At 54.6% G+C, this 17532-nt stretch overlaps 8 protein-coding genes across 8 annotated transcripts; 5 read left to right on the plus strand and 3 right to left on the minus strand.

The window, feature by feature from the left end:
- Positions 1–129: 129 nt before the first annotated feature.
- On the minus strand, positions 130–1025 carry PUNSTDRAFT_137231 (uncharacterized protein; the record flags this gene model as incomplete). The annotated part of the gene is made up of 2 exons (XM_007386864.1): positions 130–765; positions 834–1025. The coding sequence occupies 2 exons, from the start codon at positions 1023–1025 to the stop codon at positions 130–132; spliced, it is 828 nt and encodes a 275-aa protein (XP_007386926.1).
- Positions 1026–2660: 1635 nt separating this feature from the next.
- PUNSTDRAFT_137233 (histone h2a variant) lies at positions 2661–3389 on the plus strand (the record flags this gene model as incomplete). The annotated part of the gene is made up of 3 exons (XM_007386865.1): positions 2661–2756; positions 2942–3071; positions 3202–3389. 3 exons carry the CDS (start codon positions 2661–2663, stop codon positions 3387–3389), a joined length of 414 nt encoding a protein of 137 aa, XP_007386927.1.
- Positions 3390–3829: 440 nt separating this feature from the next.
- PUNSTDRAFT_54636 (uncharacterized protein) lies at positions 3830–4558 on the plus strand. Its single transcript, XM_007386866.1, has 3 exons — positions 3830–4206; positions 4268–4344; positions 4397–4558. Exons 1-3 carry the CDS (start codon positions 3885–3887, stop codon positions 4484–4486), a joined length of 489 nt encoding a protein of 162 aa, XP_007386928.1. The 5' UTR covers positions 3830–3884; the 3' UTR covers positions 4487–4558.
- A 306-nt stretch (positions 4559–4864) lies between these two features.
- On the plus strand, positions 4865–7815 carry PUNSTDRAFT_145681 (Adaptor protein complex beta subunit). Its single transcript, XM_007386867.1, has 10 exons — positions 4865–4999; positions 5056–5153; positions 5229–5618; positions 5678–5959; positions 6011–6303; positions 6353–6518; positions 6572–6763; positions 6825–7001; positions 7056–7234; positions 7295–7815. The coding sequence occupies exons 1-10, from the start codon at positions 4966–4968 to the stop codon at positions 7734–7736; spliced, it is 2253 nt and encodes a 750-aa protein (XP_007386929.1). The 5' UTR covers positions 4865–4965; the 3' UTR covers positions 7737–7815.
- Positions 7816–7946: 131 nt separating this feature from the next.
- Positions 7947–9394, minus strand: PUNSTDRAFT_54638 (uncharacterized protein). The gene is made up of 5 exons (XM_007386868.1): positions 9087–9394; positions 8746–9030; positions 8656–8693; positions 8279–8597; positions 7947–8226 (listed from the first exon to the last, which is right to left on the minus strand). The coding sequence occupies exons 1-5, from the start codon at positions 9327–9329 to the stop codon at positions 7972–7974; spliced, it is 1140 nt and encodes a 379-aa protein (XP_007386930.1). The 5' UTR covers positions 9330–9394; the 3' UTR covers positions 7947–7971.
- Positions 9395–9929: 535 nt separating this feature from the next.
- Positions 9930–11003, plus strand: PUNSTDRAFT_137236 (uncharacterized protein; the record flags this gene model as incomplete). The annotated part of the gene is made up of 6 exons (XM_007386869.1): positions 9930–10135; positions 10193–10307; positions 10362–10428; positions 10479–10607; positions 10663–10791; positions 10852–11003. 6 exons carry the CDS (start codon positions 9930–9932, stop codon positions 11001–11003), a joined length of 798 nt encoding a protein of 265 aa, XP_007386931.1.
- Positions 11004–12858: 1855 nt separating this feature from the next.
- PUNSTDRAFT_137237 (uncharacterized protein) lies at positions 12859–13248 on the minus strand (the record flags this gene model as incomplete). The annotated part of the gene is made up of 2 exons (XM_007386870.1): positions 12859–12930; positions 13003–13248. The coding sequence occupies 2 exons, from the start codon at positions 13246–13248 to the stop codon at positions 12859–12861; spliced, it is 318 nt and encodes a 105-aa protein (XP_007386932.1).
- A 1923-nt stretch (positions 13249–15171) lies between these two features.
- On the plus strand, positions 15172–16995 carry PUNSTDRAFT_91325 (alpha/beta-hydrolase). The gene is made up of 6 exons (XM_007386871.1): positions 15172–15669; positions 15749–15929; positions 15987–16136; positions 16199–16345; positions 16417–16468; positions 16538–16995. The coding sequence occupies exons 1-6, from the start codon at positions 15326–15328 to the stop codon at positions 16624–16626; spliced, it is 963 nt and encodes a 320-aa protein (XP_007386933.1). The 5' UTR covers positions 15172–15325; the 3' UTR covers positions 16627–16995.
- Positions 16996–17532: the final 537 nt, after the last annotated feature.

Below are 17532 nucleotides of genomic sequence, written 5' to 3' on the forward strand. Positions count from 1 at the left end.
CCTCGATCGGCCAGTTTTACGTGGATATATAGTGATGAATAAAAGAATGAGTGAATAAGTTTATAAATGTTCTGACGACGACAAGTCGTCTCGACCAAGACCCGTGAATAGTGCCATGAACCGAGACCCTCATGCAGCGACGTCCTCCCGCCGCCTGTTAATCGCAGTCTTCCACGTCGCCTTCGAGATCTTGCCCCCGTTCGGCGTCGCGCACGCCTCCTTCAGCGCTTCCACCGGCTTGATGTCCAGCGCCGCCGCCTTCCTCGTAGACCCCGCCTTGCCCATGGACGCAGCCGAGCTCGCGCGGCGCCGGCGCGTCGTCTTTAAATTCTTCTCGTGCGCGTCGTCCGACGTGGATGGCGTGCGCGCGAGCCGGAGGCGGAGGCTGAGCGCGGAGCGTTTCTTGCGGAGCGAGAGGCGCGCGGGGTCGTCCTTTTTCGCCGAGGACCAGATCCGTTTGCCGAGCGATCTGAGCTTGAGCGTGTTCATGCGCTCGAGCATCGGCCCCGGGCGTGAGGTGGATGAAGACGAGGAGGAAGAAGAGGCAGAGGGTTGGGAGAGCGGAACGGCGAGGAGGGAGCAGCGGCATTCACCGGGGGCCGGCGCGGGGAGGGGTAAGGCCAGGGAGCTGGGGTTGGACTTGAGACGGGCGAGGTCGAGTAGGAGGAGCTTGGTGACCTCTTTCTGGTGCTTTTCGCGCATCTGGAGGTGCTCTAGCTCGGCTTTGAGGTCGGCGTGGCGCTCCGTGTTGAGCCCGATGTGGAACTGCGGGGCGATGTTGGTCAGTGGAAGTTAAAGGTCGGGCCAGGGAGCGTATGTAGGACGGTAGTTACCTGGACGCAGTTGCTCTGTGCTTCCAGCGCTTCGAGCTGCGCTTGAAGCCCGTGAGCGGAGGAGAGGATCTTGGCAAGGTCAGGCTTGGAGGGGACAGACGGGGTGTCATCGTCGGCGCCGAATGGAGTCGGCGATGGCGGGTCTCCGTGCACGAGCACATACGAGTCTTTGGATTCTGTGGTTGGTAGCATCCCGATCAAGGCGCAGTAGCAATGTGGGGGACTAGTCAGCGGGGATGGCGCCCTTGAAGGCGAACGGGGCTGGTAGCGATGCACTGGTAGCTATGGCCACCAGTGAAGAGCCAGAACCAGTATGTTCGCCGATCCGAGCAACATTCTGTCAAACAGTCAACGGTTGACGTGGATGACGTCGTTCGTGTCCCGCCGGCGAGCTAAGTAACCTGCTAATTCAGGCAGCCCGCCTCCAGTCTCCTCCCCGAGGCTTTTCATCACCGCGAGTGGCGAGAACAACATCTCTATCAGCATCATGGCTACATCACCACACTCCCTTGGCTATCAACCCCCGCAGATGGCTCGGCCGCTCTCCGGGATCGCCACGCAGATGATTTTCGTCATCCAGCCGTTCATGGAGAGGTACGCGGCGGACGAAGCGGCACTCGCTGCCCTTCAGCGCGAGTGTAAGCTGGTCGAGCTGGACGTGATGGACGCGAAGGTGCGGATCGAGGCAGAGGCGAGGAAGCAGGGTAAGATCAGGCGCGAGATCGAGGAGCTGGCGAACGAGCGGCGGCATCGGTGCGAGGAGGCGGCTGCCAAGTTGGGTGAGCCGGGATATTGGGCTTGTGTGAGGGGTCGCTGACGGCCCGTGGATAGACAAGGAGAACAAGACACAGGATGACGACAAGAAAGAGGTGTGGTCGTGCTACCTGAGATGCGCGTAGCAGAACATAATTTCTTTGTTTCTTAGTCGAGAAACTCCGTGGACATGTCTCGACGCAAGCCCGTACCTGTCTTCAAGCCCGAAGATCTTGATACCGAAGATGCTGCCCCTGCTACTGCCGCCGCCGCCGATGGAGTCCTCCAGCCTACTACCTCACAGAGGTCTCTCAAGCGCAAAGTCAGTGGATTCGCGTGTTTCCGCTCTTCTTTCCGAGTATCGCTGAATATCGATCACTGTGGCGCCTCAAAACAGCTGTCCAGCCAAAGTTCCATCGGAAGCGGGCCGCGTCCCAAGAAGCGAACCGATAGCGTATCCTCCGTTGGAAGCAGGCGCAAGGGCATAGTGTTCAGAGACTCCTTCGCTGACGAGCTTGAGAACAAGACGCTGAAGAAGATGAAGGGCGAGGAGGTCCCGGATGTATCGAGTTGAGGCTGGCTATCCAGGCAATATGGGGTCCATGTCTATATACTCTTTCTGGCGCCGAGATTTTCTGAAGGAGTTCCGGCTTTGCTCTCGCGTTCAAGATACAGAAGGAAGATAAACCAGCTAAGATTCAGAAGGGGTGCCGCGGAAAGGAGGCGTTTGTAACGTCACATGACCCGGTTTACTGGCGAAAGTAGCCGTGAGAACAGGGTCGTTTGATCTCACCGCGAAGGCGTTGACCGAGGGATGGCCGCTTCTTTACGAGCTCGCTCCCTGGCCTTACGCCCCTCTTTGTTTCCGAGTCTCATATCGCAATCCGCCCCGTCAGGACTTTAACATTCGTGCGCAACTTCAACGAGAGTTGGACGTCGCCTGGCTGACTCGCTTGACCTGCTTTCTTGCGTTGTCTTACTGCGGCGACCACGCTTATTGCAGCCCCTGACCTCTGCCATCCCGGCCACCTTACCACCACCATCGCAAGGCTAAGTGCGGACGATCTGCGTACAATGGCAAGCAAGTCTGGCGCAAAATCCGGCAATGCCGGTGAAACCTCGAAGGAGACGAAGTTCCTCCAGACGCGCAGTCAGAAGGCAGGGTTGCAGGTGTGTTCCAGCTTTTTTCTCTATCAAGACGCGTCCTTGTTCGAATTGATTGGGGGTGTGCGATTTCACTTTCATGTCTTGAGCCTGCCAGATGTGCTCGCGCTCTCGATTCGTTGTCGTTTCTTCTCCTCGACGCGCCCACGCGCATTCCGTGGTGAACAACGTGTTGATGTCCTGAGTTTTAGTTCCCCGTCGGTCGTATACACCGTTACCTCAAAATCCGGACGCAGCACAACATGCGCGTCGGCGCCAAGGCGGCCGTGTACACGTCCGCCGTGCTCGAATATCTCACCGCAGAAGTGCTCGAACTCGCAGGTACGACGCTCAGTTTCAACCTCATCTTACCCTCCGGATCCCTTCGCAGTGTGGCTACGATACGCGCATTTTGCTACTACCGATCCCGATGTTTCAAGTGCATGATTGACTCACAACGTCGCATCGGCAGGCAACGCGTCCAAGGATCTGCGCGTCAAGCGTATCACCCCGCGCCATCTGCAGCTCGCTATCCGCGGCGATGAAGAGCTCGATATCCTTGTCCGAGCGACGATCGCGGGCGGAGGCGTACTGCCCTTCATCCACAAGAGCCTCACGCAGAGCAAGCAACCGAAGAAGAGCGCGGAGCAGCAGCAATGAGCTTTGAGCGCCGCTTGATTAGTGTCTTATATCGCGGCGGCGCTTGCGCATGGAGCGAACTTCCGTCGTCGGAGGGGTGGGCCATGGCGTACTGTAACTTATGACTGCCCCTCATACTATCGGCTACTGGCCTATGCTTCGATATGTAACCAGCTAGGTATGCTACTTTTGTATTGATTTTTGTTCGTGAAGCTGCAGGCCCTTCCGGATCTAAACCTCGTTCCCGGTCAGACCGCTGATTCATGTCAGCCGACGATGGTTATGTGGGGTATACACATGTGCCTGTACGTATTGGAGTTGCGTTGCTGTGAAAGTTTGGCTTCAGTCGCCTTCGAAGTTGTGGGGGAGATTCATATAGTCTTAATGACGTCACTCAAGAATGGGTGGTATAAGAGTGGTCAAACTGAACTGGAGGACCGGAAACGACACAGTTTTACACTGACAGCAACCTACACTTCACCCAACATTCACGCATACATCACACCCTCGCGAACCATGTCGTCCAACCTCGAACAATTCGAGACGCAGCCGCCCACCCACCGCGTGCACTCGCAATCACAGCCGCTCCCGGGTGCCACCGGCGCCCCCAATGCCGAGTCCACGATAGACTACTCGGCGGAGAATGTCGAGCATGCGCGCGGCTTGGGAACGGAGAATGACAGCCTGAATCGACCGAGTAAGACGCAAGAGGCGAAGGAGAAGGTGGTGGATATGGCGCCGGGGCTTGGGTCGGGGAGGGGGCAGGGCGCGTTCGGAGATAAGAGGGAAGACGCTGAGCATGAGGATAGGCCGACGGATATGAGGTCGGCCAACGAAGGTACATTCCTGTTCCGCGAACATTGTTGACGGGAGGTTGACTGGATACCATGATCTTGCAGGCACTACTGTTGGAGAGCAGGATGGTCCGGAAGGTCATGCGAAGTTCAGTGACAAGATGGTAGGAAAGACTCAGAAGGTAGTGAACTCCCTTGACCGCAGTTGCATTGGGGGACTAACATCGCTCACAGGTCATGGGGAAGGTGACGCGCAACGCCGATTTGCACGAGAAAGGCCAGTTGAGGGAGGCAGGCGGCAAAGCTGCAACCCAGGAAGCTTGAGCAGATGATTAAAGTCACGAAGCAGTATCCGTTGACATCTAATGTACGAATAGCCAAATTTGCGATCAGTCCAGCCACTTTAGTGCAGCGTCGAGGAGAACGACACTTACTCCGAGAGTTCAGCTTGGGCTCACGAGTTCATGACGTCTGTATAGCAGTCCGAATTAGTCAACGGGACATGCAATAGAGGGTACAGAAGTGCCGACAGAAGGGACTTCATCAAACAGTCCCAGATCAGTTGCGGATGTGGTGGTCAAAAGCGAGCGTAGGCTGTCACCGCCTTTGCTCACCACCGCGAAGACGCGCGCAGCTCGCCCCATATTCCCTTACTTATAATCTTGTTCGACGGCTGGACTCCCGCGGTTTTCTGCTATTGCTGCGGCTGCAGCCAGAAGATACTGAACATCAAACAGCCTCGTTCAAACCGACGACCAGGGCCTCCATCGCGAGCTTAGGACCCATCCGCCTCTTCCTACATTATGAACGTCTTCCCCAGAGCAGCCCCGAAGAAAGGTGCGTTTCAGCCATTCTTGAGCCCACCAGGTTCAAGATACCACTGTTACACCCAGGCGAGAACTTCGAGCTTCGCGCCGATCTGAACAGTGAATACCGTGACAAACGCAAGGATGCGATCAAGCGTGTCATCGCCAACATGACCGTCGGGAAGGTGAGCGGTCCAGCATGCTAGAGAGGGCGAGATGCATACACTTGGAAGACGGGGATTGCTTATACTGATACTCAGGACGTCAGCGGCCTCTTCCCGGACGTTTTAAAGAACATGCAGACCGACGACCTCGAGCAGAAGAAGCTTGTCTACCTCTACCTCATGAACTATGCCAAAACCCAGCCGGAGCTTGTCATCCTCGCCGTCAACACGTTCGTCAAGGACTCTGACGACGCCAACCCGCTCGTGCGCGCACTCGCGATCCGTACGATGGGCTGCCTGAGGGCGGAGAAGATTATCGACTACCTGTGCGACCCGCTGCAAAAGTGCCTGAGGGATGACAATCCGTACGTGAGGAAGACGGCGGCGCTGTGCGTGGCGAAGCTGTACGATTTGAAGCCGGACCTGGTGCTGGAGAATGGGTTCCTGGAGCAACTGCACGAGCTGATCGCGGATAGCAACCCCATGGTGCGTGTGCTTTCCACCCCAGCTCAACTCGGGGGCCCGTGCTCACTGAATGCCTGCAGGTTGTCTCCAACACCGTAGCCGCCCTCTTCGACATCCACAACACCGCGACACAAAATCCCGACCTCCCGCCGGACGATCCGGCGATATTCAAAGTCACGCCCCAAGTGCTCAACAAGCTGCTCGTCGCGCTGAACGAATGTTCGGAGTGGGGGCGAGTGGCATTGCTGAACGCGCTCGCGATGTATCAGACGTCGGATCAGAAGGAGAGCGAGCATATATGCGAGCGGGTGGTGCCACAGTTCCAGCATGTAAACGGTAGCGTGGTGTTGGCGGCGGTAAAGGTGCGTTTATCGCCCGTTTGCGTGTTCGAGGAGGGTGACGACGGTATGCAGGTCATTATGATCCACATGCGGCATGTCGGGCGGGAAGAGCTTAACAAGCAGCTTGTGCGGAAGATGGCGCCCCCTCTCGTCACTCTGCTCTCATCACCACCAGAGGTGCAATGGGTCGCCCTACGCAACATCAATCTACTGCTCCAAAAGCGACCGGATGTTCTCTCGAACGAGATGCGGGTCTTCTTCTGCAAATACAATGATCCGCTATACGTTAAAGTCGAGAAGCTGGACATCATGGTGCGACTAGCGGGAGAGAACAACGTAGACGCGCTGCTCAGTGAGCTGAAAGAGTGAGTATATGCACCTATGCATCCCATTTTCATGCCGAACTGTTACCAGATACGCATCGGAAGTTGACGTGGACTTCGTACGGAAGAGCATTAAGGCGATCGGACAGACGGCGGTCAAGATCGATGCTGCCGCGGAACGATGTGTAAACGTGCTGCTGGACTTGATAGCAACACGAGTGAGTTATGTTGTGCAAGAAGCTGTCGTGGTCATGAAGGCGAGTGTTCGAATTCTCCTCTCGTATGGCGTGTATTGACACAACATGATTAGGATATTTTCCGCAAGTATCCCTCCACGTATGAAGGTGTTATTCCTACGCTATGCGCCAACCTGGAAGAGCTGGACGAGCCCGAAGCAAAAGCATCGTTGATATGGATCATCGGCGAGTACGCCAACAAGATCGATAATGCCGATGAACTGTTGAGCATCTTCGTGGATACATTTACCGAGGAGTCATATTCCGTTAGACGCATTTTACCCTTGTGCATGACCGTGGTTGATTAATCCCGCCCGGCTTATACAGGTCCAACTACAAACATTAACGGCCGTCGTGAAGCTCTTCCTCAAGAAGCCCGATACATCTCAGGGGATTGTACAACGCATATTGAACACGGCGACGAAGGATTGCGATTCTCCGGATGTGCGAGATCGAGCGTACATATACTGGCGATTGCTATCAACTGATCCTGGGGCAGCTAAGGTATTGTTCTTGACTAGCTTGAATTACGGAGCACCTTTTGACAGTTATCATCAGACTGTGGTATTGGCCCATCGACCACCAATATCGCTTGCGCGGACCACGGTATCTCCCGCACTACTTGAAGAGCTGCTTGGAGATATATCCACCCTTGCGAGCGTGTACCACAAACCAGCAGAGACGTTCATCGGCCGGGGTCGTATCGGTGCGGATGCTTTACAACGGAGGGGCCTCGAGTCAGTATTCCATCGCTTCACCTCCGACGCAACCCATCTGATAGCGTGCATCGATTCCAGCACCGACGACCAAGCGTTCGCGAAGAAGGCACTTCAGACCGTTGCGGCCGGGCAGGTCGCCGAGAACTTGCTCGACTTCGAGGACGTGCCGACGTCGGACTCGCAACCGTCGGGGCTTGCGGCGACGACGATTATCCCCGCCGCTTCCACGACTGCGGCTGCGAATCTGCTTTCCGGCACGTCGAGCAACCCCCTCGACGACCTCGTGTCGATCTTCGGCAACGTCGGCGCCGGTGCGGGGCCGACGCCTCAGGCATCGCAAGGGGGCGGGCTGGGCGGATTGGACTTCGGTGGCATTGGGAGTGGGGTGAGCAGTCCTGTTGCCGGCGCGCCGCTTGCTGGACAATCATTTCCTGGGTTCGGAGGGGTAGGGTCACCTGTACAGGCGCAACACCCCCAGCAGCCGCAGGCGGCTCAGGATGATTTGTTGGGTCTGTTCTAAGGATGGGTAGATTCACGACTATTGTATTTCACGCTCATAGGAACTGTCGCTTTGTTAAGGCAATCGATCACGACCGTAGCATCCTCCAGGTGATAGCGATATCGATAGCAGATTTGACTCGTGAAGACATGAAGCAAGAGGGACAGCACAAAGCAACTGAGAACGTAGTGAGCAAAGCAAACAAAAGAACAATAGCGTGGGACGACGTAATACTGCCCAGGGTGAAATCAACGCCTTACGGCGTGGGTAGCGCGGGCGTCCTTGTCACGACATATCTAATTCTCCTAGCCCAGTGCCCCACTGAAGCCCACAAACCGGAAACGAAGCCCTCATCAACCCTGACAGCGCGAGAGCGCAATGTCCAGGTGCTTAAGCCCTGCTTTACGGAGTTGAAGCGGAGTAGCACTTGTTCCATCGATGGACGGGCGCTTGGATCGTCAACGACCATCTCATCAATAAGCGGTGCGAGGAAACCGAATCCGCGCATTCCCTGGTAGATTCCTTTGGAGCAAAGAAGACGCAGATGCCTGTTCAGAGCTCACCTCGAGGAATGACTGGCGTACCCAGTTGCCAACGTAGTACACATCGTTGGCAAACGGGTTACAAGGTGTAATCCTGTTCCGTGTTTCGGGTAGGGTTTTGTCTCCGCCAGGGATCAATGGTTCCATCGGGTTGGTGTCTTCTGCCCGATAACGACGAGACAGGCCGAAATCGATCAAGCAGTATCGAGGAGGACGAGACGTCCTAGTGTAGTGTTTTGCACGCCCCCGTAAGTCCCTTGTGCGATTCTTTCTTCTTGGATGAAAACCTTGTGGGTACATGCGACGGGAGTCCAGTAGTATGTTGCCGGCATGGCAGTCACTGTAAAGGCATATGCATTGGTCAGCGTCCACGGCACCATCCCAGATTTTCAATGTACCGATGGGCTACGTGATGAGAGTGCATGAATTCAAGTCCCTGAGCGAGGATTTAATTTCAATGAACGATAGAATGAAAGACGTAGCCTAACCTCGAATATCTGTCCAATGCAATCCACAACTTCGCCTATTGTGTCGAACGGGGGGTCATCGAAAGGACGAAGCAATGGCATGACGATGACATCAATATTCGGATGATCGGTATGGTGAAGGATATCGTCAATCTGGATGGTGTGGTTCCTAGGGTCCGCGGCAATATCACCAGTACTGAGATGGCGTGTGATTTCCACTTCTTGATCGTGAACTGAGCGTCTAACGAGCTTCAGGATAACCTGTGCGTTGTCTGAATCACGACACGCATCCACAACGAACCCATTCTATGTTTTGACGATCAATAGTAAGTACTTATTTGCCGTCGCCGAAATGTACTGACCTTGAAGACATACCCTTCCTCATGATCCTGCCAGCGTTCGCCAGTTCCAACCAGTGAAGCTAGCCATCCAGGATGATAGCGCTGGGGCAGCAAGTATCCGCGTTCCCGGTACCACTCGTACGTGTCCAGCCAGTATAGTTCATGTGATTGGAAGTCGGTGCGCGCTAGGAGTGGTTGGCGCGCCGCCACCTCAGGGTCGGGAGGAAACAAGTCCCTGACCATTTCAGATAGAGATGATTCCATGTTGACGCTGGCTTGGTGGCATGCAACGAAATCGCGGATCGCGCCGACCTTGGGCGTTGCCGTCGTTCAACACGCCTGCAATACGTTGCGGAACAAGACAAAGTCGCGTCACGTGAAATGGCGAACCGTTGACCCCCCCTCTTCCGCGCGGGAATGAATCGGAACCCAAACCAGCACAAAACTCAGCACAAACCCCGGTCGCCGACGCTTCGAATTACCTACATTGCTCATGCTGTCCATTAGGTTCCGCAATGCAATGCCTCAAGGCGGAACGAACAAAAGCGCGGAACGTTGTTGCTCCTGGCAACGTTGCCGTCAACGCTGTCCGTCACACAGGACCCATGCAGTCCCACAACTTCATTCCCGCAGAACACCCGCCATCACAGGTCTTTCGGTGGGACCAGGGATGTCGTCTTTTGTACCCATACGGGTACCTCTGATAACCGCCAGGTTGTACCTCGTGCAATGAAACACGCTCCCGAACCTATAAGTGTTTGGCAGAGTTCCGTCTAAATCGATTTCATCTACCCACCGACTTTCTCCTTCTCCGCAAGGCGTCCGTCCTTTGCTCTTTTACCGCAGCGGTTATTCCTTCTTATTATGGCTATCGATCCCGTGGGCGCCGTGGGTGCCGTCGCAAGCGTCGGGAGTTTATCGGTCTCGCTGGTCGGGGCTTTCAGCGCTGACCATCAGTACAAGCTGGGACTGCAAGAGTTTCATGGGGCAGTTGATCTCCTACATAAAGGCAAGAGAGATGGGATTATCACCAATACGGCACTAGAGAGCTGCAAATACACATATACCGCGTTCGTTGACTGCTCCTTCGTAAGAGATCTACTAATTCATTGTCATCCGTCAATTAGGGCCGAAACCCGCAAGAAGGAAGCCGAGAAATACTTACGAGAAAATAAATGGGGCAGCCTTCGCGTCGCGACCGCATTCAAGAAGAGCGCGTCCGAATTCCGCTCGGACGCTACGGTAATCGCGGTCCCCCCTTTATAGTCAACGGACATTAATAACGAAGCAATATAGCGGGCATCAGCCACAGAACAGGTGAAAGAGCTCTTTCCATCATCTGATACGGATCGGTGCACGACCGGTATGTGACTAAGCTTATATTCTTGTACAACCTGTAATATTGCATAACAGACCAACGACCCGCAGCTCCGACCACGGTCAGTGAGAATGTCGGGAATGGATCATATGCAGATGAGGAGGAATGGAACCGCGATGAAGCCGTCGTAGGCAACGTCGCGAACCTTGCTTTAGATCAGCCTGGTTAGTGGCCATGTTCCTATCCGCGAGCGATAGCGTCACGAAACATATAATGCAGGACCCACGCAGATCATAGAGGATAGCCCTCGCGTCTATCACACTCGTCAACTTCGTTCCATGGACAGCGCAGAGTCGTCTTTCTCCCGCAATATTCAAGAAAGCCCAATCCCGATGGACACGGCGCAGGGTACGCATCATCTAGTGCAAATTCCCACTTACTCGCTAACTTAGCATGGTCGGACTGCAGACGTTGATTCGGCCTCGCTACGATCGGTGACACCATCGTTCGCCATCACAGAGGTTACCTACCATTGTGCCCAAGGCGAGGTTGCTGGGGTATTTGGAGGAGACATTGCCATGCGCCGGCTAGCGCCTTTGAGAGGCGCCCGAAGTTTATGATCTATCATGATCCCTCTATGCCTCACTAGTACTCACTTTAGACCACCTAATTGAACTACAATTAGTGAGTCATATGTGGGCATTAGCTGACATTATCCACTGGACATAAGCGCAGTTGTACGAGAGCAGTGGACCGAAATGCACACACTGTCATGATATTATGAGCCACGACTAAAATACATCGACGATATGATATCGACGGCAAGTATCAATATCTCAGGTAGTATCAACCTAAGAAGGTTCCTCAGCAATGTTCGCATGAACACTATCACCAACCGTAAATCGATGTATCCTCTAGTATCTCTGGAACCTGAAGCCGGGGTTGGACCGATGCTGCAACGTGGGGTGGGGTGAGCTTGGGTGTGATAACGAAACCTCATAACAACATGCTGCTGACATGCGAGGTCAGTGGTGCCAATGATAGCATATGCAATGTCAAGGTGGTACGATTCAAGCGTAGCAGTCGATAGTCTGGAGCCAAGACCGGATAGTCACGCACACATAGCATCTGATACATGCGGCAAATAGCGGCCCTTACCACGTAGTGAATGCATAAGTGCGGTTAGCATGACCTGCACGCGATGATCACTAATTTAGTGATGGTTGTTGACTGAGCTTTTTTCTGATGCAAAGTTCTTGGAGAACGTAAGATGCATTTCTACGGCCGCGCGTTCTCGTGTGCAAACAACTCATGGTCCAGAGTTGTTGACGCATGCTAGTGCGTATTTTGTATTGTCTCTCAGAGGTTGGAAGCCGTTTCGAATGGCTTGCGAGGCCAGCATGCACGGGCTCTGGGTTCGAGGATATACTCACTCATGGATGATGATATTATCGACCTGTCTAGCGTACTTCCCACTCCCGTCGATATTCCATGCGAGAATCATATTGCAGCATCACTGAGAGCAAGTGGGTATAGGACAGGTACAAAATGACTAGCGACGCGCCATGAGCCTCCGCAAAACACCGCCGGACCCTATCATGTGCAACTTCGATTTCATCCTAGAATGGCTCATGGACGCAATCGTGGAGTTCAAAGAATGCATAGCAGCGGACATAGTGGGCCGCCTAGAGGGTTCAGAGTCCATCATTTGATCTACGAGTGGCTTGAGGAACTCGAAGTCTTGGTATGTCTGAGATGGGATTTATCAGCGGCTAATCCTGTGCCAAAACAAGGCCACTCACCTGGAGAAAGGCCTGTTTCACCCAGTGTCCAATATAGTAGACATCCACTGCAAAGAGGTCGTGCACTTCGTCCCGGCGCCTCAGTTCTGGTAAGCTTCGATCCCGGCAAGGGAACAGTCTCAAATAAGGGGTGCCAGGAATATGACAGTACTTGAAATCGATCAAGTAGTACCGCGGATTGCATCCGGGCGACGACCTCGCCTTGATGTTAACTGTTCGTCTCATGTCCAGACTGGCGCTAGTTCTAACGGGATGGAAGGCTTCGTTGATCATGGTCCGAGCGTCAAGCATGATGTTGTCACGAGTGCAGTTGCTGATTATCAGGAAAATATGGAGGGCGAGTCAAGGCAAGTCAGCGATGGATTTCGTGACAGAGAGGTTGTACGAACCCATGAGAATAGCCATGAGAGTGCATGAATAGTAGACCCTGTGCATGCGATCAGTATGCGAGAAGCACTCGAATGATTCTGACCGAACCTCGAAGATCTGCCGGATGCATTCCAAGACTTCGCTCACGGTTCCGAAAGGAGGGTCGTCAAACTCGCGAAGTAAGGGCATCTCAAGAATGACACCAGTTGGATCGTGTGGTCCCAGCGAGAGTCCTGCAGGGACGCAATGATTCCGAGGATCTTGTCTCAGGTTCGGATGGTTGAAGTATGCGGCGACACGATGGTCAGTACTGTTCAGTTCCACGCGTTTGAGAGCGACCTGGGTCCCGCCTGGTTGCGTCCATCACGATACCATTCTATAGCGCAGAACATATCCGATCGTCAGTATATTGCATAGCGATCTGCACGATGCCGTATAATAGGCGTACTGAGAGAATGAGGCCATCATCAAAATACCGCCAATGTGTGGAGTAGGCCCAGGACGGCACCCAATTCGGTTGGTAACGCCGACGGAACGTATAGCCGGCTTGGGAGAACCAGGCGTGGCGGTCCACCCAGTATCTCTCAGAGTTTAGAAGGGTCTTGGGACCACCCGTTTGCAAGGGAACGTATTCGGGCCTGTTGAAGAGCTCCTCGAAAGCGCGACGGGTGATTAAGAAGCCGGAGTCGGACATGTTTTCTCGAGGCGCCGTTGAATGCTTTGAGATTTCTGCGCTGCTCACTTTTATACACAGCTGGACGAGAATAAGGTAGACAGAGAGCTAGGGGTCCTTGTGCCACTGCTGGCTCAGTTTGTTCAACCCTCATATCGGAGGCTTTCCTCTGTTAGCAAGTCGAGATCCATTTCCTACGTTGAGGCTACCGATCGGAGGTCGGTACAGCCGAGCCAGTACAATACACATTCTCAGGCGTATGGGTCCATGCCGATGATGATGGACTATGTCGACGGCTAACGCAAAGTAAGTACAACGAGAACCATTGTTCGGGATGCGTATGTATTGTACTGACTTACATTCAATGCCAGGAAAGGAAACTTCGTAATGTCGTGTGACCAAAAACGGTTGGGGATGTTAGCCCCCGTCGAACGTAGGCGATCGGGCGATCGAGCTTGAAATTTTTGTTGTGTTCCGGAAGTTCACGACGCGCGTTGTCAGATCCATTCTGAAATATGGTACGCATAGAATAAATTCATACGTCTACGATAATCTTCAGTTCGTCCTTGAGCGCTCGTAGTACCGCCTACGGAGAAGCCTAGGATGGTTGCTTGGCGTGAAGTACTCATTCATATTACGCAGCCGCACTGTCAAGTGGAGTAGGTCGACCTGGAGAGGCAGATAGATGCGCAGTTGGCGCGGTATCCCGAACTCCTAAGTGGGGCCAGCTTCCAGAATGAGTTCAGTCACTTGCCTTCGTATTCCTGCGAAATCATGCACTCGTACCTATGCGTATATTTGATGATTGAAAGGGATTCCATCTTCCGCTTGTGCGCTGACTTGTAATCGCGGCCGGCTATCACGGTGGTCACAACAGTGCTATGCTCACGCTCAGTAACCATAGCGATGCAGGAGCCACGGAGCCCACGGAGGAGCATCATTGGTGGATATACCACGGTGGATCCTTCTCGCTCGCACGAACTTCGACGTCTTGCGTCCCAGATTGGGCTGCTCCTTGTACTCGCGAGCGTATGGCATGAGCCGGTCGAGGTCGGATCGGCGCGAACTCGCTGTAGCGGACAGCCTCGGGACAGCAGTGCACTAAAGCAGCACATCAATTTTTAGCATCCTCTCTGGTCAACAACATTCATGCCGCGACCGAGACAATATCATAACCACAACGGCAATTACCGGAGCCCTGTTTTCTGAGTCGTCGGAGAGACTCGAAGCCGCTGGACGAGCTCGGTGAATGTGGAACAATCTTCGTCTGAAAGACGGCACAACCCTCGCAATTCGCAGCTCGTAGGTCGCAAGGTATCCGGGTTGACCACGTTCAGTCGGGAACCGTGCCGCCAGCGTTCAACTTGCGCCCTCCGTGAAAGCGCAGAAGGTGCAAGTGTTTCGACGGCCTGTATGACTCTGAGGATGGTTGAGGATAGTTGAAGATATTTCATAGTTATTGTATTCGAGCTTTTAGAGGTAGGTAGGTAGGTAGGTTGATAGGTGTATTTCCGGGTGGTGCAAGTCTGTTCAGCGACGAGCGGTGTGCTTGCGGTGTGCACACTGTGCAACGTCCACGTGGCACTCCGGTCTCGCATCAATCCGTGATCATCTCTGGACCTTCGAACGTGCAGGATCTCCAGCTCCGTTTCTGACGATGCCTATGAACCGTCTCGAGCGCAACGCACTTCTTTCGCAATGAAAGCGCAACCAAGCAGTCCGACTTGAATGGAAGCAACGACGGGAATCAACACCCACCTCCTGGGCGGCAACCTGGAGGTCGTGCCCCGGACCAAGCCTCAGATCATCGCCTTCCTTGGCTGCCGGCCGTTGCTCAGCAGTGGAATTACCCCATGTATGCTGAGATAATCGGGATTCTGGGGAGCATAGATGCAAGGCGTCGTCAGGCCTTTAGTTTCCTCTGAACTTCACCGTCGGTGAACGCCCTTGTCTCTCCCCTTCTCCCTTCAAGTTCGTCCTGTTAGAGGGCTGGTCCCTACATTTCTTTTTTGCTACGCTAAGCTGGTCTAGACGGCCCCTTTCACTTTCTGGCACCCGAGCAGGCCTCCTCCCCTTATTAGAATCTCGTCGTTCCACGATGTTCACGCTCGTCCGTGCCCTCCTGGTCGTTTCTTCACTCCTTGCGTCCCGAGTGGCCCATGCCGCTCCTCTAGGCCTCCCGCGGGACAGCTCGGACACGCAAACCGTCACCCTTGCGTCCGTGCAGCCCTTGCTCACCCCTGCGCGCTTCGCCCGCGCTGCGTATTGCTCGAGCGCTTCTGTGCAGAACCTCACGTGCGGACAACCGTGCAAGGACATCGGGGATGTGGATGTGCTGTTGACGGGGGGTGATAACAAGGAGACGCCCAACTTCTACGTAGCGTACGACAAGGTCAACGACCAGGTCGTAGTAGCCCATCAAGGCACGAACACGAACAACTTGTGAGTTCATGCCTCAATCCAAGCTGCTTCCGAGGCGAACATACGAAGGTACTGATTGTCCGACTTGACACATTGATAGGGCATCGATCTTGAACGATTTGAAGTTGACGAGGTCGGGTCTGAATGAGACGCTGTTCAAGGACGTACCGGATGGCGTGGAGGTGCACGACGGGTTCCAGGGCGCGCACGGCCGATCGGCAGACGCGGTCCTGTCGACCGTGCAAAGCGCGCTGGCGGACTCCGGCGCGAAGAAGCTCCTGGTAGGTTTACCGAGTTCCGTTCCGTTTCCCGTCGTGCTGAAATGGGTGTTTCGCCAGGTCGTGGGCCACAGTCTCGGGGCCGCGATCGCGACTTTAGACGCGATGATGCTTCGGTCCCGGTTGCCGGCCGGGGTCACGATGGATACCGTCGTGTTCGGGCTCCCGAGGATGGGCAACCAGGAATGGGCGGACTTTGTGGACGCGCAGGTACGCAGCGCGGACGACCGACGGCTTTTGGATACTGATTTGCTGCAAACGAATTTCGGTAGCTTGGATCCCAGTTCACGCACGTGTCGAACGACCAGGATCCGATTCCTCAGGTGCCGTCATTCTTGCTCGGGTTCCAGCATCCAAGCGGAGAGGTGCATATCAAGACTGGCAACGTGACCCTCGTCTGCGACGGTCAGGAGAACGAGGTGCGCGCGCGCTCACGTCGCCGGTGTCGGTCCGCATGGACAGATAGCTGATCGCGCCCTGGGATGAATAGAACTGCTCGAGGGGAAACGATTTCTCAAACGAGATATTCCAGAACCATAAAGGTGCGGTTCTGGGCGCTCAGGCTTCTGTTTTTGCGTTCATCGTCATATTGATGCGACGATGTCTATCAGGTCCGTACTTCGAGGCGGCGATACGTATGGGCGGAGGATCGTGCCCAGGGTTTCAGGACGAGGACGAGATTGGGTTCTTCGACTTCTAGTTCGGGATCCGGCGCATGCCCGTGGAGGGCGGGGGCCAGCGGAGGGTTGCGTATCGCGTTGTTTCTTGTTGATCGTTCCCCTTGGCGGGCGGCCAACGACGCTTGTTCATGACGACGACACTATTCGAGGCGAGACCGTCGATGCGGTGGAGTGCCCCGTCGGTCGCATGAAACAGAAGCCACATGAGATCGGTTGAATGTGCTCTGGGTCCAGGTGATGTTCCATCTGACCGACGGGTACACAAGGTATACAACGCGTCCGTGATATTCTAGTAGCCGGTAACTTCTGATATTCACTTATCTGGCTTTCGAGGCTGATCGATGGTCATTGCTGCGCTATTGACTTAACTCTGAACATGGACTCGATGTTACCATCCTCGACTTGACTTCATCTTGACGATTACGCTTTTGAAACTCCGCATAAAATATGCGGGCGCCGAACTGAGTTGCCGAAATCACCGGTGTGAATTTGAAATGCGGAACATCCCAGCTTTCACATCAACCACGTCTCGGGCGGCGGGAGTCGCATGGCGTCGTATTTCGAGTCGCGAGCATGGCGTATATGCACCATGTATGCGCCGGGAGTCGCGGCGCAGCTACTGTCAATCCCACACCAACGTTTTGCGGATTGTGGTCAGGAGTAACTGCTAATCCGCGATACGTATGCCTGGTTTCACTCACATCTATACGACTGCATCTTCGGAGATCACACCCAGAAGCAGCCCGAAGGACGCATCGCGGGACGGTCCTGTTCCCAAGGGTGGGGCCGCCGAGCAGGCACTGGTGCTGTTGCCGTGTTTCCGACGCTAATTCGAGGACTCCATGACGTGCATGTCGACCTCGCAGCATCCTCTTGACAACACCGCGCATACGCAAGGGGCGGGCTCGTGGCTGGCATTTTATTCC

The sequence above is a fragment of the Punctularia strigosozonata genome (genome assembly GCF_000264995.1).
Source record: "Punctularia strigosozonata HHB-11173 SS5 unplaced genomic scaffold PUNSTscaffold_12, whole genome shotgun sequence".
Lineage (NCBI taxonomy): Eukaryota > Fungi > Basidiomycota > Agaricomycetes > Corticiales > Punctulariaceae > Punctularia > Punctularia strigosozonata.